Below are 25,000 nucleotides of genomic sequence, written 5' to 3' on the forward strand. Positions count from 1 at the left end.
TGTGAGAGTGAAAGTGAGTTTACAATCGTTTCTGTGTACCATGGTGAGGAAAATATATATTTAAATTTTGGCCTTGTTGCCAATGATAGACATCATCAGAACGAAGAAGTCAGAAGTAGAGAAGATCGAAAGGTAGAGGAATACATCGGAAAAGAAAATGATCAAAGGTTTGAAAGTCTTGCATTATAGTTAGGTTCACTGTTCATTAAGTCCACTGTGAGGTGGAAGAAGGATAGAAGTTAGTTGAACATGTGGTCTCATGATCATTTAATAGCATGGCTTCCACGACTCTGTGAGTTCTGAGGGTTGACCAGCGGTGCAATGAAAGGGAGTTAACTCTAAAGGGATAACCGGTTCGGTTATAAGGACCTATGTGTCAGTAAGTTATAAGGACCTATGTGTCAGTAAGTTATAAGCTGTAGGCGGTTCGTGTTTATAAAGGAAGCCGTACAGTATAAATCGTGTAAAGTATAAATCAAGCGTCGGTACGATCTAGCATGTGGAGAGACTCATTGCCAGATATGAAAAGTGCAAAGAGAAAGGGCAATGAGGCTAAAATATAAATATATATTTTCCTCACCATGGTACACAGAAACGATCGTAAATTCACTTTCACCTTTCTTAGCTAATTAAATAATGGCTTCCAAGTGCAAAAGACATACTTCTTATTGTTATTTTTCCTCCATTTTTTTATCGTCTATATAAATTAAACTACGGTTTACCTGCTAAATTACCTGCTGCCGTATACCTTTTACCGAGGACTATACCTACTGAGGTAATTACCAGGAGTGCCTTTGGATATATCTATCCCTTAGAGGTTTTAAACACCTCTAACTTGGCCGTTGCCAGTACCGCCTGACTGGCCTTTGTAGGATTTTTGAGCGAGATCGTTGCCAGTGCCCCTAGACTGGCTCTTGTGCAGGTGGCACATAAAATACACCATCTTGAGTGTGACCGTTGCCAGTACCACCTGACTGGCCTTCGTGCGGGTGACACGTAAAAGCACCCACTACACTCTCTGAGTGGTTGGCGTTAGGAAGGGCATCCAGCTGTAGAAACTCTGCCAAATCAGATTGGAGCCTGGTGTAGCCATCTGGTTTCACCAGTCCTCAGTCAAATCGTCCAACCCATGCTAGCATGGAAAGCGGACGTTAAACGACGATGATGATGATGATATATATATATATATATGGGAGAATATACAAATAATAACAACAGACGAGGACAGGTGGTGTAAATAACAAAATATATATATATATATACACACACACACACACACAACCTGTTTGTGCATTCACAAAAAAATATTCTATTTGACAAGTTCAAAAAAATGAACGAAAGCTCTAATAATAATGACTAACTAAAAAAAATTCTTTTTCCAAAATTCTGATGGCCTCTTCTTTTCTTTACACACACAAATATATATATATATATACACACACACACACACACACACACACACACACACACACACACACACACACACACATATATATAGATATACACACACACACACATTATACATGTATTCCTATCCTGATTTCCTACAGAAAATTACTTTTCTATGAGGAATGCAGAAGTGGATTTCTTTAAAAAGAAAAGAAAGAAAAAAAGGGCTGCATGTGAGGAAGAAAGAGGGGCTTTATGTGTAAATTAAGCCACTCCCAATGAAATCTTTTTTCAGCTTCCTTTATAGTATGAGAGAGTATATCCCATTACATTTAAGTAGGACTGAAGAGTGTAAGTATAATAATCATTTGATATTTATGGGAATGGGCAGTATGGGACAGCTTTATGAAAATTTCTAGACTATGGCTCTGTAGTAGGAAGTTTGCTTCCCAATCACATGGCTCCTGGTTCAGTCCCACTGTGTGGTGCCTCAGGCAAATGTCTTTTACTATAGGTGAGGCCCAATCAAAGCCTTATAAGTAGATTTGGTACATGGAAACAAAAAGAATGTGTGCATGTGTGTCACAGCTTGACAACCGGTCTTGGTTCATTTTTTTTTTCTTTTGTGACCCATAACTTAGTGGCTTGACATGACAGACTTAAAAACGAAAGTACTAGGGTCAATTTGTTCAACTGGGATCTCAGCATGGCTTCAGCCCAATGACTGAAACAAATACAAGATAAAACAATGTACTTTGCCTCTCTTATCTACACAGACAACTTGTAAGATAGAATCTTCACATATCACAGGCATATGACACATAAATGAATAATTTCTTGAGATAGTAAAATCAAAGAAATTGATATGACCTCATAACCAACAAATTGGTAATGTCCTGAGAGCCATACAAACACTTACAGTTTATGATGTCATATAGCTCTTTCTTTTATCTTTTACTTGTTTCATTCTTTGAATTGAGGCCATACTGGGGCTCCACCCTGAAGGGTTTGTCCGAGGCTATAGTAGAAGACACCTGCCCAAGGTGCCACGCAGTAGGACTGAACCCAGAACCATGTGGTTGGTAAGCAAGTTAATTACCACATAGCCACTCTTGCGCCTATATATATATATATATATATATATACACACACACACACACACACACAGAGTATGTATATGTGTCTTTCTGTCTGTGTTTGTAAACCTCATCATGGCAACTACACTTGACAACCAGAGTTGATTTGTCTATGTCCCTGTAACTTTGTGGTTCACCAAAAGAGACTGAAAGAATAAGAACCAGACTTTTAAAAAAAACAATAAGTGCTGGGGTCAATTTGTTCAACTACAACCTTTCAAAACAGTTACTCTAGCATGGCCACAGACTAATTACTGAAACAAGTAAATGATAAAATATAGGTTATCATCCATTATCAAGAAAAACACCACTGCCTCCCGCTCCCCTAAACATGAGTGGCACTCAATTAGGAGCTTCAAATTCACTCCAAATTGTAGGCCTCATTATCACCAAGGATCTCTATTGGAAAAAGCACAACCTTAATAAAGCTAGGACCACATACCAAAGACTGGACCTTATCTTCAAGGCTAGAAAATATATCAACCCCGAACAATGCTCAAATGAGGTCCACAATGGTGCACTTCTCTTACAACCAAAATAGTGCTGCTGCTGCTGCTACATGCAATTACAGACATCTTGGATCACTTCTAAAGAAAGGCTTACTTAACTGATTGGTATTAATCTTTTAGCATTTAAACCAGACATATTCATCCCAAATATTCTACCTGTTTTATGTTCAAGCCAGCTAAATCCAGCCTCTCACACCTACCATACAATATCATTCTAAAAATAAATTATGTGATCCTGCCAGTGATGGTACTACTTAAAAAACATCCAGTCTACACTGTAAAGTAGTTGGCATTTGGAAGGGCATCCAGCTGTAAAGACCATGCCAAAACTGACTTCACCTGTGCTGGTGCCATATAAAAAGCACTCAGCCCACTCTGTGGGGTTGTTGGTGTTAGGAAGGGCATCCAGCTGTAAAAACCATGCCAAAACAGACACAGAAGTATTGTGCAGGCTTCTGCCTGACCAGCTCCTGTTAAACTGTCCAACCCATGCCAGCATGGAAGGCAAATGTTAAACAATAATCATCATCATCATCATCATCATGATCATTAAAATCTCAAAGCTATAAGATAATACATGATTAATTCAAAGCAATATGAATAAATAAGCAAAACATTTAACAGAGTAATGTGAATACTAAAGGGTTATGTTACTGACAGACATACTGTCTCTTCTCTACCTTTTTGATTACTACTATAACAGTCTCTGTTCCTCAGAGCTCACTCATCTCATGTCTTCTTCATTCAGGCACTCCTGACCCACTCATCTTTCCATCTGGTCACCTTTGTTGTGTCCACTCCACCTGCCAGCCCCACACTAACATCAGTCCCCTGAAATCTCTCCATTGCTCATGTTTTCTTCTATATGTTGGCCTACAACAGTTTAACCACAACATTAACAGCATCAAACACACCAGTCTCATGGGGCGTGCAAAGGTCATGAACATTGCCCCTTTCCTCCAGACTCAACAAGAAAAGAAGAAGAAAAATCTTGGTTGCTAAATTTGAATAAGGAACTAAAAATGTGTTTTCAAGAGCTATATGGATACAGTGACTACAGTTACTTAGCTCTAAATTCTGTAGCATCGAAGATGTATTTCACTCTGGATTGATGCCAATCTATTACAGGTAACATCTTCAGAAAAGCTACTACCTATTTTTCCAAGGTAGGTGAACTAAAACATATAAAAATTGTTCTGTTAAGAGATACAATGAAATACAAATAGCAAATATCAACTCATGATCTGCTTTATCCATGTCTTTTTTTAGCTACTATGAAAGTAAACAGCTTAGTTTAACTACTTTAAATTTATTTTAGGTTTTCTTATACACCCAAGACAGTGCATGAATTCTTTTACTTGTTTCAGTCATTTTTAAGCCTAGTACATATTCTATTGGTCTCTTTTGCCAAACCACTAAGTCACAGAAAAATAAACACACCAACACCAGTTGTCAAGCAGTGGTGGGGGGGGGGGAGAGAAACACAGACACATTCACACATAAATATATATACAATGGGCTTCTTTTAGTTTCCATCTATCAAATCCACTCAGAAGGCTTTGTTCAGCCTCAGGCTCACCAAAGCAGAAGACGCTTGCCCAAGGTGCTATGCAGTGGAACTAAAGCTAGAATCATGTGGTTGGGAAACAACCTTCTAACCACACAGCCACACCAGAACCTTATTATTTAATCAGACCACTAATACAATATGTAAACCTATGTGGTAGACAAAAAAAGCTTATCAAATTTACCCATGAACAGCCTAAATTCATTTTCAACCCTTATTGGGGTCTCATCAGGTGTCTACATCATCAAAGAAACAAGTGGCCAATCTATTTATACACTCATCAAATCTAGAAGTTTCAGAGAACAGGAGTTAATAATTTGCATGTTACAAGTGTAAAGATACATAGTAAACATACAAATATGTCAAATTTATCTACTTCTCCATAGATTGAAAAAAATGAAGGAACAGTCTTAATTGATTTCCAACTGTTATTGGAGTCTCATCAAGTGTTTATATTACTTAATGAATCTCAGGGAAACAAGTAACTAATCCATTTACATAGACATCAAATCTAGTAGTTTCAGAGAACAGGAATTACTAATCTGCTTAAGCATAATATGTAAATTAGACTAACCACCACAGCATTGTATGTAAATTACACTAACCTACCTACAAGTTTATGATTGATTTAAATAGTGATTTGTTATAATACCAAGTCACATGCAGAGGAATAGCTACTTATCCTCTGAAGAGTGGTCTACAAACCATGAAACCTTTCAAGGTAAACTCTTTTATATTACTATGTACTAGCTTGACCCGTGAAAAATTCACGGAAAACTTTAAAAAATGTAAGCATCTGTAAACAGTGTACTGGTGCCATGAGAAATGTTTGTATATTATGACTGTCTGTCCTTATGTTCTGAGTTCAAATTCTGCTGCGGTTGACTTTGCCTTTCGTCCTTTTGGGGTTGATAAATTAAGTACCAGTTGTGTACTGTGGTCGATCTAATCAACTGGCCCCCTCCCCACAAAAATTTCAGGCCTAGAAATGTAGATTGTGACAGTTACAGAATATAGAAAGTAATGTAACACCAATGACTATATAATGCAACCAAAATATCTCAGTTACACAAACGTAAACGGAATTACTATTTAACCTTAGAATACATCCTACATAGTCAAAGAACCTTCTTGGTTTAGTGGTACGGAATGTTTTTCTGGTATTCTTTTACTTGTTGCAGTCATTTGACAGTGGCCATGCTGGAGTACCATCCTTTAGTTGAAGAAATCGACCCCTGGACTTATTTCCTGTAAGCCTAGTGCTTATTCTATCAGTCTCTTCTGCTGAACAGCTAAATTACAGGGACGCAAACACACCAACATTGGCTGTTAAGCAATGGTGGTGGTGGTGGTGTTGGTGGTGGTGGTGGTGGTGGTGGTGGTGGTGGCACAAACACAGACACAAACACGCACACATACATACATGCATACATATGATAGGCTTGGAGGTAGTGGTGATGCTGGCTGGTGCAATTTTGTGGTTTGCTGGTATGCTGAGAGAGATCCAGCGAGCCCCTAACTGGTTCCCCGACCTTAAAGGTGTAATGTGGATATGTAATGATGGAGTGGCTGGTGTGGGGGTGATGCTAGCTGGTGTGGTGGTCTTCCTCATAGTACTTCATGGTAGACATTATTTTGTGTGTATGTTACACCACATTTTTGGCCTTGTTTGTTATCCAAACTGAGTGTCATAACTCTTACTTTCACTCTCTTTTTCTCTCTCACTTTTTTCTCTCTCTCACTCTCTTTCTTTCTCTCTTATGTCCTCTCTGAAACATTTAAAAACACAAAACGAATGCCATCATCACTGATGTCTCTTTCGCTCTCTCTTTTTCTCTCTCTTCTTCTGTGTCCTCCTCTCTCGCGTTTTGCCACTTCTTTGAAGTAAGTGTGACGCACACAACAGGTACATACAAAAACAAAATGTTACTGTATTAATATCATTGATGATGATGACAAGAACAGCAAAATGTATTCCCATCTATTTAAAGTTCCAAAGTGAAAGGCTTAAAAACTATAGTTTAACTACTTAAAATTTATCTTAAATTTATTAAAACAAATGTGTTATGAAGAAATAGATACTTATTATTTAAACATACTAGAACAAAGTAATCATAATAAAAGACACAATGGTCCCAAATTTAGAGAAGAAGGTGGTTTGGTTTAATGTACAAAATACAAAGAAGACTGGAAACTATATACCACATTCAGGGACAATACAGTTGAGAACATGGAGTCCCCAGTGTATATGTGATTATAGTCGAATATTGATCCACACTAGTAACTCTGAGAAGTTCTTATATGTATTACATATTTCTTTATAATCTGATGGGTGTGCTGAATATTATAAAGCAACAGAATAATTACAGGATGGAGTAGAAATATAAGTGCAACTAATACTAGATAAGTCAGCTGAATATGTCAGCAAGTCCAGATGAAAAGACAAACATTCATAAACGTGTATACAGCAATGAAGCCTAAATACAATTAAAGAATATGAAACAATATGAAAAAAGAACAAAAATAAAAATAAGACATCAGCTACAAGAAAAACTGCCTAGTAATATTAAATAATGATATCAAGCAGGTATGGCAGGGTTAATAAATAAAGCAAAACAGTATTTTATCTATGCAATTTCTTAACACACCTAATTTATTGTTATAAATAGAATTAAACAAATATTAGAAAAGAAGTCTTAAAAGCTTATTGTTACTATTATTATTATAAAATTGATATTATTTACTGTATTTCCTAGTGTATAACATGGCACTCTCACATAAGATATATTCTTATTTTATAAGAATATTTTGTGGGAAAACAAATTTAGTATATTTTGTTATAGCCTTACAATGTTGTGATAGTATAAGTTGAGTATGGACTATGATACTAAACAGGAATATAAGCTGTGATTATATTTCAACTTCATCTTCTTCCATATCAACCCTATAATTGTTTATATTTTAGTCAAGAGAATTGCAATAGAAGATATACAGGATTAGGGTGGGTGCTGGCGCCACGTAATAAGCACCCAGTACACTCTGTAAAGTGATTGGCATTAGGAAGAGCAGCCAGGAATAGAAACCAAGCCAAAACAGAATATGAAACCCGGTACAGCCTCTAGCCTTGCCAGTTCTTGTCAAGCCATCCAACCCATACCAACATGGAAAACAAATATTAAATTTTGATGATGATGATGATGATGATTACACTAAAACAGGAAGTTTATATCATAGAACCTGGGATAGTCTCAGGCAGATTGGTATCAAAACGGTTTAACGTTTGAAGTGAATAGGAAAGTTTAAAAACAACTCTACCTAACAGTGAATCTAACCCAAATATTTGATACAGCAGAGATAAAGGCCTGAATTGTAATCGGTTGAAAGAAAAATACTTGATAGAAAAAAAGCAAATGCATAAAAGCAGAAAGTTTCACAACCACAAAAGAAAACAAAGTGTGTACATGAGAATTTCTCTATTATTTGCTTGAAAATGTGTGTATTTTAATGTTTTATAATACTGTTATCGCACACAGCTATTATTGCATTAAGAACAACCCTATAATTAAGGGTGTATAAATAAATTGTGCAAAGGGCAATGACAAAACGATAAAGACTTTTTAACTTACTTGTCCTAGGCCTAAACCATGGTTTCGCAACTTCTGGATGTGACGGCTGATACTGCGAACAGCCTCTATACTCTCCGCTGAAAATACAGTAAGAAAACAGAAAAAGTCATGAAATATCAAATGACCAGATCCAAGTAATGTAACAATTTAAAAAAAAAAAGGCAAATATAATTCCATAACTTTTATAGTATTTTCCAAAAAATAAAAAAACAATTTCATTTTTGTATTATATTCCAGGATGATCATTGTTTTCTTTTTACCAAATAAATACACACAGTATATTCGCTCTTCACTTCATCTTTATTATTGTTCTTATTTTAGTGTCCTTTGTCTGGAAATCTTTCGCCACACATCCTGTAACCTCTCCAGCGACTCTCCATCTCACATGTCTCTTTCTGTTCTGTTTAGTTTATTTTGTCAATAATAAAGCTGAAGTGAAGAACGAATATATAGTGCATATATTTATTTGGCAAAAAAAGCAAAAAAAAACAAAATGACCATCTCAAAATAGAACAATATCTGTTTTAACACACAATTAGGAATCTTGCAAAACAAATACATAAATGTAATTTCATTTTTATTTTTCTAGATGTGAAGTTAGTTGTCATAAAATTATACAAAATAAAAAAATTACAATGGTATATTCATACATCATTCTATTTGGAGTAAAGGAGTCATCAACTAGATCAAAGAAATTATAGGAAATACATACAATTGATTTAGAAGTCCTTTTAGCATTTATATGATATATAAAATGTTTATTTTTTTAAAATTTTGTCACAAATTTACTTTGAGACATTTTAAAACATTAACTTTTGTTTTGTGTGTAACTATATACATCTATCTATCTATCTATCAATATATTACACACACACACACACACACACACACACACACACACACACACACACAAAGACATGGGATGAAGTACTGAAGAATGACCTCAGGACGTTGAACCTTTCAGACGAGATGACAAAAGACCAGGATGCCTGGTGCCTTGTTGTGCCCAAGAAGACCCATACTCTGCAGTAGAAGTATTAAGACCTCTGGTGGTGTAAAGCACTTATGGTGGTGTGACATAAAAGCACCCATGCAATGCCACATAAAAGCACCAATGTGGGGCCACATAAAGGCACTCATGCAGTGCTATGTTAAAGCACCCAGCACCCTGTCAAGTGGTTGACATTAGGAAGGGCATCCAGCCATAGAAACCACGGCAAATCAGACCAAAGTCTGGTGCAGCTCCACAGTGTGCCACTGTCCGTGCTGGTCAAACCATCAAACCCATGCCACATTGGACAAGTGACATTAAATGATGATGATGACATATACATATAAGTTTTAAAAATTAAACAGAATTATGACAAGGAATGAATGGGAAATTCACACTCAAGACATGGGCATGCTCTTTCTTCTTCAGCTTTTTTGCCCAAAATCATTACAATTTCAAGCTTTGAATGATAATAATGTAAATTTTTGGTGACATCAACAGCAAAAAGCTGCTGGGAACATTGAGCAAACACTGATGACAGTGACAAAAACAAATACAACACAGGTATTAATGTAAATATACATTACATGAAAACAAAGGCCATGGGACTCTGAGACAAGATAAGATGTGTGTGTAAGCAACATAATGGAAAAAGTCCTGTAGGACTGAAAAATGTGTTTTTAGATTAATATACAAAGTGTGTGTATGTGAGTGAGAGAGAGAGAGAGAGAGAGAGATTTCATATGCATTCATGACTATCAGGTTGAGAAGCTCATTTTACAATCAAATGGTTTGGAGCTCAGTCCCAATGTGCAGCACCTTAGGCATATGTCTTCTATTATAGCCCCAGCCCTAGGCAAAACAATGCCTTATGAGTGAATTTGGTAGATTGAAACTGTGTGGAAGTCCATTATATGTGCATTTGTTCAAAGACACTGACACCACTTGACAAATGGCATTGGTTTGTTTACATTCCTCCATAAGTTAGCAGTTCAGCCAAAGTGGCTGAAAGGATAAGCATTGGACTTTAAAAATAAGTACTAGTGTCAATCAATTCAATTAAAACCCTCGAAGGCAAGTGCCCCAGCATGGCCACAGTCAAATGACTGAAACAAGAAAAAGATGAAAGATGTGTAGGTGTGCACATACACAGGACTACAAAAGCTGCATTCCAGCAGCTATGCTAAAAAGTCACCTTCATTTTGCAGTACATTAATAAGCAATGGCCATACTCATTATTGAGCCAGTTTCTATTGCATGTGTGTGGGGGGGGAGACACACACACACACAAACACACACACACACACACAAACACACACACACAAACACACACATAGGCAGACAGACTGAAAGAATAAAAACAAAAACAAAGAAAGAAGGTTTACAAGTTAGTGTATCAGCCAAAGTTATGAACAATGATAAAAACGGTACACAAACGTTTGTATTTTAAAATCAGAATTTCATCCAAGTGTGACAGAGTGGCTAAAAATATTTATTAATACATAATGACATTGGAAAATTTCCAATAGTGCTTTCTGTATGAAGAACTTGGTTGCTAAGTGTAGATAACCATTATTTTTGGCTCACCAATTCAAGAATGGTAGCCCACACTCAGCTATATTCTCTAGTACTACTTAGTATATTCAATCTTCATAGACATTAAACCTATATAGACATACATGCACGCGTGTGCGTGTACACAATCTTTTGTTCCTTTTCTTGTTTCACTCACTGGACTGCAGTTGTGATGAAGCTCTGCCTTGAAGTGTTTCATCAGTAACATCAAACCCAGTACATATTTCAGTCCACTACTGGTTGTATTTTCCAGCATATAATTTTTTTTTTTTTACATGTTTCGACCCTAAGACTGTGGCCATGCTGGGGTACCGCCACATTATAAGTTGAATTTTTCAGATCAAAGTTTACAACCCCAAAAGGTAGGTCAACTTTATAAACCAAAAATCCCATGTGAAATGCAGCAGGATTTGGAAAGACAGTGACGATGTTTGAATGTTTACCCTACATGTTACCACAATATACTTCACCAACTTATATGTTGGAAAATATGGTATTCTATCGGTTTCTTTTTATAGAATTGTTTAGTTACAAGGATATAAACAAGCACTGGTTATAAACAGTAAAAGACAAACACAAACATGCTCTACTTTCCATCAAATAAATTGACTCACAAAGTATTTGTCAGACTCAGGATATATCTTAAGACACTAAAGAGAACTCGAAATTCTGTAGTTGCAAACCAAACTTCTTTACACAGCCATGGTGGAAACTGTAAGAAGTCTCTGTGTGTGTGCGTGTGTGTGTGTCTGCACCCCCTTGTCTTGGCATGTGAAAGTTGAAAGCAATTGTCACCATCATACAAATGGTGCCCTTCATTTACAGTCTTCCCTGAAAATATGTCTGGCCAAGGGGAAATATTACTTTCATTTGCAAACAAGTGAGGGTTAGCAACCAAAAGAGCTTCTTGTCATAAAAATCTGTTTCAACAAATTCATTTTAATCCAAGCAAATAAGGAAAAGTGAACATTAGAATTGATATGATGATGTTTTTAATGAATCAGGATACAAAAGCAAAATACAAAAAGAATCACTTCAAACTTGTATCCAATCAACAAATACAAAATGTCTTACACTTTAGGCAAAATATCATATCATTCCCACATCTTTATTTCTCTCTTAAAGTTATTATCTTCCAGTGTTTCTGTCTACAGAAGTATAATATATCACTTAATAGTCAATATCATATCCTCCAGTTGTTAATAATATTCAGTGCATACTGATATATCTTACTTACTTATCATTTCCTCCATATAATTATTCTATAAACAGATGGACCATAGACATATATCATTTTTCTTCTTAGACATGTCCAAAGTTTAATTACTATCAAAGCGTACAGGAAACATTATATTCAATAGGAAATATTTTGTATTTAATAAATACTGGAAACCAATTTACAGGAGAAACTAATGACTACATTTCACTTAGCTTGTGAAATTAATTAAAAATAGCTCTTTATACTATCTTTCAAACATTGATATAAAAATACTAAGGAAAATAATAATAATTCTTTCTACTAAAGACACAAGGCCTTAAATTCTGGGGAAGGGGGTTAGTTGATTACACTGACCCCAGTGCTCAACTAGTACTTATTTCATCGACCCTGAAAGGATGAAAGGCAAAGTCAACTCGGTGGAATTTGAACTCAGAATATAAAGACAGATGAAATGCCACTAAGCACCTAGCATGCTAACAATTCTGGCAGCTCATTACCTTAATAATAATAATATTAATAATAATCCTTTCTTTATATTGGCCACAAGGGCCGAAATTGGAAGGAGGGGGCTAGTTGATTACATCGACCCCAGTTTTTTTACTGGTACTTAATTTATCGACCCTGAAAGGATGAAAGGCAAAGTCAACCTCAGTGGAATTTGAATTCAGAATGTAGCAGCAGATGAAATGCCGCAAAGCATTTTACCCAATCTACTAACGATTCTGCCAGCTCAAGGCATTTGATAATAATAATAATAATAATAATAACAATAATAATAATGATAATTCTTTATACTGTAGGCACAAAGCCTGGAGCTTTGCAGGGAGGGGATTAGTTGATTACATTCAACCCAGTGCATAACTGGTTACTTAATTTATCAACCCTGAAAGGATGAAAGGCAAAGTCTACCTTGGCAGAATTTGAACTCAGAACACAGCGGCAGACAAAATACTGCTAAGCATTTTGCCCGGCATGCAAATGATTTTGCAAGCTCACCGCCTTAACACTACTACTACTACTACCAATAATAATAATAATAATAATAAACATCGTCATCATCATCATTTTAACATCTACTTTTTAATGCTTGCATGGGTCAGACAGGATTTATTTGAGGCAGACCTTCTACACCTGAATGCATTTTGTGTTGCCAATTTTCATCTGTTTCCAAGCAAGACAATATTCCTCCATACCCTCTTGCAGAACAGTGGAATTGACACTGCTTGTATAACAGTGACACTCATTTACAACTATCACATGATATCAACACACAGACACAAACACACAATTCCCACCAACCAACCCCACTCACAAGGCTTCGGTCAGCCTGGGGCTATAGAAAAAAATATTTGCCTGAGTGGGACTGAACCTGGAATTATGTGGTTGGGAAACAAACATCTTACCACACAGCCACACCTGCACCTAAGGAAAATATATATGATTTATTAATTTGCCTTGATGATAGTGCTTTAGTGTTAGTTTCCAGTGGTTCGAACTTTTGCCTCCTTCCACCTATGTGGAATGAAATGTATGAAGACCACAATTAGTCATTTTCCTTTTTCCTTTAACAGTTAAACTTTATTCAGAAATATAAATTCAAAAATATTTGTATATCTGTATGGCCGCAGTCAAATGACTGAAACAAGTAAAAGAATAAAAGAATATACAAAAAAAAAAATTATGTTAATTCAAAAAAAGTTGCTTGAATTATTGGAATACATGAATTTTTTTTTTTTTTTTACTAATCTTTTCTTCAATGAGAATAGGTTATGCATGGCAAATTGAATGCAATTTAATAAATGATAATATACGTGTGTTTAGTTGTAATCGTCTAAGCACTCTAACCACTAAGCTACACACCTGCACTTGTAGGTATCTCCTGGTAGTTTTGTCTCTTGCATGTGAGATATCTCTGTGGGTTTAAGTGTAGCGGGGTCAGTTGTCTGATGTTCCATGGGGTTTGCTGCTAAGAAACCAGATAGGGTTGGGCAGTCTGTTATTTTGGAACCAGTTTTCTTGGTGATTTATCCAGGGTTGAAATAGTTGCCTGGCAATGTCTGGGGGACAACGGATTAGATGTCGGTTGAGAGAGAGAGAGAGAGAGAGAGAGAGAGAGAGAGAGAGAGAGAGAGAGAGAGAAAGAAAGAGAGAGAGAGAGAAAGAGAAAGAGAGAAAGAAAGAGAGAGAGAGCGTGTGTGTGTGTGTGTGTGTGTGTGTGTGTGTGTGTGTGTGTGTGTGTGCGTGCGTGCATGCATGCATGCATGTGCACATAGCTTCATTTCACTTGCCATGTGGACAAAATGGTGATGTCATGTTCACATCCCATGTGAAAAATAGGTTCTGTACCTCTTGCGTTTTGGGCCTGTCATGACCAGTGGAATGAGAAATTTCTTGAAAACAGGTTGGGAACAGGAAAGTCAGACAACCATAAATATTACCTTGGATAAGTCTACATCCAACAATATGGAAAAGCAGACATTGGATGAATGAAGTATAATTTCCCAGAGAGATTGTAAATGATATCAAATAGCAAAATATTAGTTGCTGTTGTTGTTGTTGTTATTATTGCAGTAGAGTAAGGAAGGGTGTTGGCAGAATTGTGAGAGGACTGAAAACATGCTTTGTGGCATTGTAAGGAATGATGGTAATTTATGCCTTCATAAGGAATAGCAGTTACTGTTCTGTTCATTTTGAATATATTCCTAATGATGTATGCCTAGAACAATATCATTCTGTAATATACACCAACTACAAAAGTAAATAAGTTTGACTAAATCCCTTGCTGAAAGATTTGCAGCCTACTAGAGGATTATCTATGGTTAAAGAACTGAATGACATTCCTATCTCCAAGGAAGACATAAGAATATCACAGATTTTCAGAATATCACAGATTTTCAGAATATCACATATTTTCGTTGTTCTTTTGGCAGTGGCAGAAACAAACGCAGCAGTCACACCAGTGTGGAGTTGGTGACAGTAAATAGAAGAGCTGTTACTATTAAACAGGAGTTTCACAAAATGTATTTCATTGAGTCAAACTGATTAGCTTAAGCATGACATTCAGCAGCTGTGTATCTTACAAGTAGCAGGTTTTACCCCATTCTCTCTCTCTCTCTCTCTCTCTCTGTGAGAATATTTACACAAGAGCATGTATTTGTGAAAGAGTAGAGCAAGAAGAGAGGGTACCAGGGTTTGTGCAAGTGGGACGAAGGAGGAAAGAGAAGGGAGGGAAGGAGAAAGAGAAGGAAAGCGAACAAGGACTTAATTACAGCTCAGTCTGTGCAACCCCCCTCCTCCGTTGTACGATTTGAGTATAGATGTCAGCCATCTTGGCTGTAGTTATTCAAACTGACATTGTACACTGAACAACTGTTTCTACAAAGTGTCCATGAACAAAGTAATGTTGTGTCTGTTGTGTTGTTGCCCTGGTATTGTCTGTAATGCATACCTCAAGTTTATTCAATTGTTTCATTCTTAGTTAATGTTTATAAAGATACCATATTTAAACATTTCCAACCAAGTCTTACTGGAATGCCTCATCAATCAATTTACCTGAGTTACTTCACAGCTAATGTTAAATACTAAAGCATTCATTGCATTGTAAGACATTTCATATCATGGCTGGTTAAGATGCTCAACTCCTGACTCATAGTTCACAGGCTCAAATTTTACAAATTGTTACATTGTGTCTGAATGTGATCTACAAACTTCTTTCTACTTAGCCATAAAAGGTATTTGCCCTGACATCAGTTCCACTTGTTGTTATTTTCTTTAACTCTTTAGCATTCAAATTTCTGTGTCAAATGTAATGCTTATTTATTCACATTGATTTGAATTTGTCATGCATTAGCTTGTAGATTTGAGATTTAAATGATGTGATTTATTCTTAAAATAATCTGTAGCATAAGTATGAGAGGCTGGATCTGGCCAGTTTGAAGATAAAACAGGTAGATTATTTTGGCTGGATTTGGCCGGTTTAAGTGCTATAAGACAGCAAGCTGGCAGAATTATCAGCAGTCAGACAAAACACTTGGCAGCATTTTATTTGTCGTTACATTCTGAGTTCAAATTTTCCGAGGTCGGCTTTGCCTTTCAATTGTTTGGGTTTTGATAAAATAAGTACCAGTTGAGCATTAGAGTCGATGTAATCAACTTACCCAGTACTCCAAAATTGCTGGCCTTGTGCCAAAATTTGAAATCGCTATTTTTCTTTAAGGTTGGTGAGCAGGCAGAATCAGCAGCAGCCAGGCAAAATGCATGGGGTGGGGAGATAAAAATAAGTACCCATTAAGCAGTGGGAGTTGATGTAATCAACAAGCTTCCTCCCTTAAAATTCCAGGCCCTGTGCCTATAGTAGAAAGGATTATTATTATTAACTTTTTTAAGTCTGTCATGTGCCCTAGGACTCATAAGACCGGACTTTAACCCAGTTTGGCATATAAGTGATTGAGATTACAGCATTCTTCTCTGAATGGCAGCTGGTCTGTTGCAGGGTTAACTTTCCAACTATTACTGGGTCTCAGAGCTGAATGGACATAAGCAATATGAAATGAAGTGTTCTGTTCAAGAATGCAAGACACTACATAGTCCAGGAATCAAAACCTCAATCAAATCATTACAAGTGCAGCAACCTAACCAATAGGCCACATGCCTTCACATTCATTTTATTTAACCATAAAATTGTATATTTATTAGCCTCTTGCAAATATCAGACTGTTATGCAAAAGCATGTGGCCTAGTGGTTAGGTTGTTGCACATACCATCACCAGATTGTGGCTTCAATTCCTGGACCAGACAGTGTGTTGTGTTCTTCAGCAAAACCCTTCATATCACATTGCTTTAGTGTTGTATGGGGATCAGCATGTCAAAGAATAGACCCAATGTTTCCTCTGTGTGTCATAAAAAGCAACTGAAACAGGTTGAAGCAGGATTTGCACTCTGACCTCATAAAATCCTCGCCAGAAATAACAACCCAGAAAGACCTACAGGCTGGAGGGTTGTCTCCTGAGTGGTACAAAGATGTCATCTGCCAGGAGTAGGGGCAATCATCAACGAATGGTGGATGCAGCAACGTGCTGTTTCAGCACATGCCCCCGTACTTCTACTACTACTACTACTACTACTACTTGCAAATATAGTTGTAGAGTGTTTGAAAAAATATATTCTTATAAAAGATTTAAACAAATTCACATGCCAAAGAGGTTTATGAAACAAGTATTTAGCTGCTAACTACAACTCAGTGTTCTGGATATATCTTGAACCCTTTAGCATTCAAATTACTCTGTCAAATATAATGCTTGTTTTGAATTACACATTACCTCGTAGCTCTGGGATTCCAATGATATGATTTTTTTTAGAATGACATTGCAGGTTAGATGTGACAGGCCAGATCTGGTGAGTTTGAACACAAAACAGGTAGAATATCTTAGCCAGATACGGCTGGTTTAAATGCTAAAGGTTTAAAGATAGGATGCCAATATAAACCAGGAACATTCTCAGAAAAATCTGGTACCTAGCTGTTAAATGAACATAAACATGGAGAGTTAACGTCTACCAAAAGTCAAAATGCAAAAAGCTAGGTCATTCACATATGCAACAGTGCCTATGTATAGATACGTGCATTATAAGATATACAATAATAGAGAATTGTAAGACACACAATCTCTTGCATATGCCTCAACTAAATAAATACTATTTTACCACAGATTAGATGTACTAATATTCATAGTTATACTTATGCAACTGGATATGTGTGTGTGTGTGTGTGTGTGTGTGTGTGTGTGTGTGTGTGTGTGTGTGTGTGTGTGTGTGTGTGTGCGCGCGCACAAATAAATGTGTATATATGTGCTTGTATGTATGTGTGTGTGTTTGTTTATCGTCCACTTTCCATGCTACACACACACACACGCACACACACACACACACACACACACAATCAGAAAATGATCAGAAGCACCACAGCAGAGTAATTAAGATTTCTCCTTTATCTCAACAAATTGTCAAATATGATTAAGCATGTTCACAAGAGAGCAGATGATGCAAATCTCTATGTTTTTTCTTCCTTCAAATTCAATGTTTTGTAAACTGCTAATGTACACAGCTTCTATTACACATGTACTTTTCCTATTATTCCATCATCACATCATCTAATCTGGACCCAACAATATGTTAATATGTAACACTAGACTATGATGCAACAATTACTTATTTATAAGAGGAAATATATCACACTGACTCAATCTTTTGCACCAGTCCCACCTGAATGATATTATTTACTTTACTTCAAACAATATACCCCACAACATCTATAGCAGGCATGAGCAACCTTTTTTTCAAGAAGTAGGCCACAGGAGACATAGGTCAACATTTTTATAATTAAATATTATTAGGATTTGTATAAAAAGAAAATTAAAATATTTTGCATATTGTAGAAGTATAAGCAATTTATTGCACATAAATTTTAACAAAATCTAATAATTATCTCCAAGGGTCATATGGACACTGGTTGAGAACTACTTGTCTAGAATAAGCATTCTTGAACTGGAGCACATGTACCCCTAGGAGTACACAAGAGAAAACACAAGGTTATAGTGACGTTTAGAAGCACACTGGGATTTTGAAGTAATCACAACCAACTAAATGCATCTAAATGTCTCTTGAAAATGTATAGAGGGTCTTTCACTGTTCGATCCACCCGTGAAAAAGAGTTATTAGCAGTATTAATAACTAAAAACAGATTCCATGCAAGACTACCAACTAAGAAGGATATTCTGACACTTTGAATAATGCTTATTTATTCAGATAATTTTGAACTAATCATGCATTATCTTATAGCTTCAAAATTGCAGTGATGTAGTTATTTATTTTTTGAATGACATTGTAGGATAGGTTTGAACGGCAGGATGTAGCCAGTATGAACATAAAATGGGTAGAATATCTCAATCAGAACTGGATGGTTTAAATGCCAAAGGGTTGAATTAATTTGTCACATAGACACAAAACCAGAAAGTTTGGAGGAGGGAAGAATTGCTATGTCAACCCCAGTATTCAACTGGTAGTCTTATTTTATCAACCCCAAGAAGACGAATTTTTTAAATCAAATTAAATTAATAACAAATAACACATATCTATTGTTTGCTCAATGGTATTCAACCATTTTTACACTATTATTCACACAGGATACAGCAACACTACAGAGTATGATGAATGGGTATTCTAAGAGTAAAAGTTTCAGAATTCTTGATCTGGAAGGTCTAAATATGTGTCCAAATGGAGCATTTTGTCATATTTGGAGTGGTAGAAGGCATAACTTTTCTAATTACTGACACTTGAGGCTACATTCAAAGAAAAACCCTCTGTCTGACTACTATTCTCTTCTATGATTATTATAAAGACTTCTTATTTAAAATATCTATCTAAATTCTAACCTTGGAAGTAACTCATGTTATACATTCTGGATTCACAATGTCTCTTAAAAAAAAAAAAATTGTACAAGTATAAGGTATTCATGTAGCTAAAGAGCAAGTCTTTATATAGTCACTCAACAGACTAAAAAATGCATCTCTCTCTCTCTCTCTCTCTCTCTCTCTCTCTCTCTCTCTCTCTCTCTCTCTCTCTCTCTCTCTCTCAGATCATATGGTGTCATCTTGAAATATGCATTGGTTAATGTAAATTGAGATACATTTCTAACAAAGGGACAGAATCATCATAGCAGAACACCTTTGACAATATGTCTGCTTAATCTAGACTGTTCTTAGGGTAAATGCAAACAACAGTTTTTCATTCCATGGATAACAGCTCTTGGAAAATTTCTCTTCACATTAAGATGACTAATCTCCAATTTTGCAAAAGCTTAAAAATTAATAAAATTTATCTACCAGTTTCCCCACTTCATTTCTGTTATACAAGAGGATTTTTCAAGCCAATGAGGTAGCCTCATACTTAAGCTGTTATGCATAGCAGCTAAATTTCCCTCAAATTGCATCCTACATTAAAAAAATAACATATTCGATTGTTATCATAGATATACTATACATGGGTTAAAGGTGGAATGGTCATGGGTGGAATACTTTAGAGTAAAAAGTTTGATCAATCGGGAATGGTTTGAAGCAAAACAATAACATAACAATGAACAATGACAGGAGCACTTCAGAGAGCTTTGAAAAATATTACCATATTTGGAAATAAAAATATATATATAGAAGAGAAGGAAAAAATTAAGCTAAATAAAAGATTTAAGCAATGATTTAACTTTATAATATAATACAATACCACCTCTAACAACAGTTACAAGTACTCATTCTCAATAAGTTAAATTAGAAATTATATTCAACTAATGCCCTCTTTCATATTTATTGTTCGTATGCTGTTAAAACTACAATGCTACATAAATAGAAGACATGACCAACATATGAAAAGGAGGCAGAACAAATGTTCAGAAATAGTGAAGATAAACAAAGTTCAAAGTATACATAATTGAAAAGCAATGCTATATGAAGTATTTTTTTTATTTAAAGACAGAAAAAGGGTGGATAGAGTAATAAAAGATAAGACTTAATGTTCTATTTAACAAGAAAATTGCATCACATACAAGTTAAACGTACTATACGTTTATGATTATCATAATCATCATCATTTTAACACTTACTTTTCTATGCTTGCATAGATCGGACAGAGTTTATTTGATGCAAATTTTCTACAGCTGGATGCACTTCCTGTTGCCAACACTCACCTGTTTCCAAGCAGAGTAATATTCCCCCATAGCCAGACATGCTCTTTCAGAATATTAGAAATGAATAATCACTGCTTGTATGATGGTCACAATAATTTGCAACCATTTGGTGATGTCAACACATACGCACGCTCACGTGAACATACATATATATATACAACAGGCTTCTTTCAGGTTTCATCAACCAAATCCCCACAGTCCAGGGCTATAATAGAATATTCTTGCCCAAGGTGCCATGCAGTGGGACTGAACCCAGAACCATATGGCTAGGAAGCAAACATCATACCACAAAGACACATGTGCTTTTACTGTTAGTAACAGAGATGGGTGATGACATGGGATTAAACAGGAACAGATCCAATGTACTACCATCAGTCAATGCACTGACAGCAAGGAGGGCTGTGAACAAATGGGCTAAAGAGTGTCAAGTGTACATACTAAATAAACAAACATCCATCACCACACATAGATGTGCTCATCTACACAGAACAGGTGCAGCAGTGTAACTGAGTTCACTTCCCAACCACATGCTTTCAAGTTCAATTTCATTTTATGCCACCTTGGGCAAGTGTTTTCTTTTATAGCTCCATATTGAACAATGCTTTGTGAGTGAATTTAGTAGACAGAAAATTAAAGAGAATCGTCGTGTGTGTGTGTGTGTGTGTGTGCGCGCACGCTCGTGTGCGCATGCATGCACATGTGCATTTGTACTGATGTGTCAAATGGAGAATAATGTTTAGACTATGTGTTGGCCTAATGACCAGTTGCTCTGCACTTTCAATTACTTGTGCAATATAAAATCCCTTACTTGAAAAAGAAGTAAATTTTAGCAATGGGAAGAGCATCCAGCTCAAAAGTCCTGCTTCATATATGTCAATATGTAACCCAAGCTAGTATGGAAAATCATGAAATGAAAATGTGCTGTGTGAGCACAAACACACACACCTATTTATGTATACATACATGTATGCACACAAATATATATATCATTGGATGTGTAATGTCAATGTGAATACCCGTCAGAGTGTAAGTATCTTGAGAGAAAAGCTGAACATTAGAAGCATCAGTTGTGGCGTGCAAGAGAGACGATTGCGCTGGTATGGACATGTGGTGAGAATGGAGGAGGATAGCTGCGTGAAAAAGTGCCACACCCTAACAGTTGAGGGAACCCGTGGAAGAGGTAGGCCCAGGAAGACCTGGGCTGAGGTGGTGAGGCAAGACCTTCGTACATTGGGCCTCACCGAGGCGATGACTACTGACCGAGACCTTTGGAAATGTGCTGTGCGTGAGAAGACCCGGCAAGCCAAGTAAGATCGTTGCCAGTGCCCCTGGACTGGTTCTTGTGCGGGTGGCACATGAGATGCACCATTTTGAGCGTGGCCGTTGCCAGTACCGCCTGACTGGCTCCTGTAGGATTTTCGAGCGAGATCGTTGCCAGTGCCCCTGGACTGGCTTGTGCGGGTGGCACATAAAAGACACAATTTCGAGCGTGGCCGTTTTCGAGCAGGTGACACATAAAAGCACCCACTACACTCTCTGAGTGGTTGGCGTTAGGAAGGGCATCCAGCTGTAGAAACTCTGCCAAATCAGACTGGAGCCTGGTGTTGCCAACCGGTTTCACCAGTCCTCAGTCAAATCGTCCAACCCATGCTAGCATGGAAAGCGGACGTTAAACGATGATGATGATGATGATATATACACACACACAAACACATCCTTACAAATATATACATATATATATATATATATATATATATATATATATATATATACACATATATATATATATATATATATGCTATATGAGTTTGTATATGTATATATTTGTGTGGGTGTGTGTGTGTGTGTGTGTATATACATGTATGAATATATACATACATATATAAACACACTAACACACACAGACAGAGGTAGACATTTGATATAGATGTGTGTGTCTGTTATATCTACCATTTCAAGTTTGCACCGGAAAACAAAACTATATATCTATCACTTGGTGGTTGACTAGTTTACCGATTACGGCACAGTCAACAGGCAATCACTTTAGTTTGGTATAATAATTGGTAATGTGATCTCATAACATACAATGGATATCTGGTTCAAAACAGGTTCTGTTGTTCTTGTTCAGTTTCTAATTGGTGCTTACACAGATTATAATGTTCAATATTGTCTGTTAACGATCTTAGCCTTTGATTTATGATGTACCGAGGCCAATTGTAAATACATACCCACTAACATATTAAAATTTAAAAAAGCTGTGTACAAATGTTTGGATGGATGGATGTATGTATATAAGTATGTGCACACCCATTTATAAGTCACTAGCATATAACAGGGACTGCTTATTCATTCTACTTCCCATCTCCATCTCACTCTAGCTCCCCTTCTACCAGCCTCAGTGGGAAATAAAGGATTTACTTGCTCCAGTCATTGGATTGCAGCCATGCTACAGCACCACCTTGAACGGTTTAGTTGAACAAATTAATTCCATCATCACCATCATCATTGTCGTTTAACGTCCGCTTTCCATGCTAGCATGAGTTGGACAATTTGACTGAGGACTGGTGAAACCAGATGGCTACACAAGGCTCCAATCTGATTTGGCAGAGTTTCTACAGCTGGATGCCCTTCCTAACGCCAACCACTCCGAGAGTGTAGAGTATTTACTTTTTTTTTTCATAAGCTGAGTGCTTATTCTATCAATTTCATTTTGTTGAACCACTAAGTTACAGGGAACAAACAAACCAACACCCTTTGTTACGCATTGGTGGAGCTGTAAAGCAGTGGTGGAGCAACAAACACAAAGACACACACACACACACGTCTGCACCTATAGTGCAGAAGCTTAACTCTTAACCAGAAGCTTAATTTCTAATGAAGTACATTATTTTTGTTTTGATTAATCTAAAGAATAATGAAAAATTTATGAAAATAACTTTGTCATTAATAAGATGGTGTTTGGAACATAAATTAACACAAAACTCTATTGGAAGGTTTTTAATCCAGATTACTTTAAAGCAGATATTTTTGTATCATAGGACCAGGGGCAGTTTCAGGCAAGCTGATATGAAAAGGGTTCAACAGACACACACAGTGATATATACCTCTGACTTATTGGGGGGGGGGGTGATCACTGTGGCCACACCAGCAACACTTAATAGATATCAATGTATATACAGCTTTTCTATGTTTCCAATGAATGCTGTTTCTCTGATTCCAATGAATGCTATTTCTATGTTTCTACTGAATGCTTCATTATAAATGAGAGTTTTTCTAACATTAAAAATTTGTCATAAATTAAATGATTATTGCAAAAATATTTTGATAAATAAATAACCCTGTTTCCATGCATTTGACAAACCAGGCAATGCTACACACACACACACACACACACACACACACACACACACACACACACACACCTCGAAATTACAGCTTTGTGTACCTCACACTCATCACCACCTTCATTTACTCATAGCTCTCTTAATGCTTATTTCGTTTATGACGTCTTTTAGAGATAGGGTTTCGAGGTATAAGAGTTTTAAAAGATTGATACAACCTAACATCGCAGTCACTGCAGACACAGTTGTAAGAACACACAGAAATGGTACAAACACTGCAAGCCATAATGCCTACCATGCACACAGTTATATATATATATATTTATGCAGGGGGTGAGGGAAGTCTGTCTCTCTCTCTCTTTCACCCACACACACACAAAGGCATCATACAGAGTGGTCTTTTTTCAGCACTACTGTTTGTCCTCATTTGCACCATTATCATAGCTACTCACAAAATAGTAGTTATAGATGTGAATCTGACCACATCTGTCACCTTTTTATTGTAGGTGAGGATTTAAGTGCCATATGGCACAAGAATTAACCATATTACACGTTACTTGGGTCTCCTGAATCAAATTTTTTCAGACATTTCAATGAAATTTGTGGGTCAGTTTGTGAAAATGATGAAAATCTGTATCTGTCTCCACAAAACTAAACATAAATGATGTGACAATATAACCTTTACATTCATGTGACAGTTGTGACTACCTTCGATTTGATGAGAAAATAATATGCAATGGATTCATTAACAATGAGAGAACAAGAGGTGAATTACCCAACAAAACTCTGAAATTATTGTTATCAGAACTCAGAATCCCTGTAGTGTCTATCTTCATGGTAACCAGATTTGGTTCACTGAACTGACACAAAGACGTCACAATAAAGATATAAGAGCAAACTCCTCAAAAAAGAGGGA

General features: G+C 36.4%; 1 protein-coding gene across 50 annotated transcripts in view; it reads right to left on the reverse strand.

Moving 5' to 3' along the window:
* Window positions 1–25,000, reverse strand: part of LOC106868006 (uncharacterized) — a 553,573-nt gene that overhangs the window by 180,000 nt on the left and 348,573 nt on the right. For all 50 annotated transcript variants that reach the window (XM_089342694.1, XM_089342659.1, XM_052976095.2 and 47 more), the window contains one exon: window positions 8,228–8,304. In XM_089342694.1, coding sequence (XP_089198820.1) covers window positions 8,228–8,304 — 77 coding nt within the window. The remainder of the gene's footprint in view (window positions 1–8,227; window positions 8,305–25,000) is intronic.

Source organism: Octopus bimaculoides, chromosome 2, assembly GCF_046866305.1.
Source record: "Octopus bimaculoides isolate indiv1 chromosome 2, ASM4686630v1, whole genome shotgun sequence".
Lineage (NCBI taxonomy): Eukaryota > Metazoa > Mollusca > Cephalopoda > Octopoda > Octopodidae > Octopus > Octopus bimaculoides.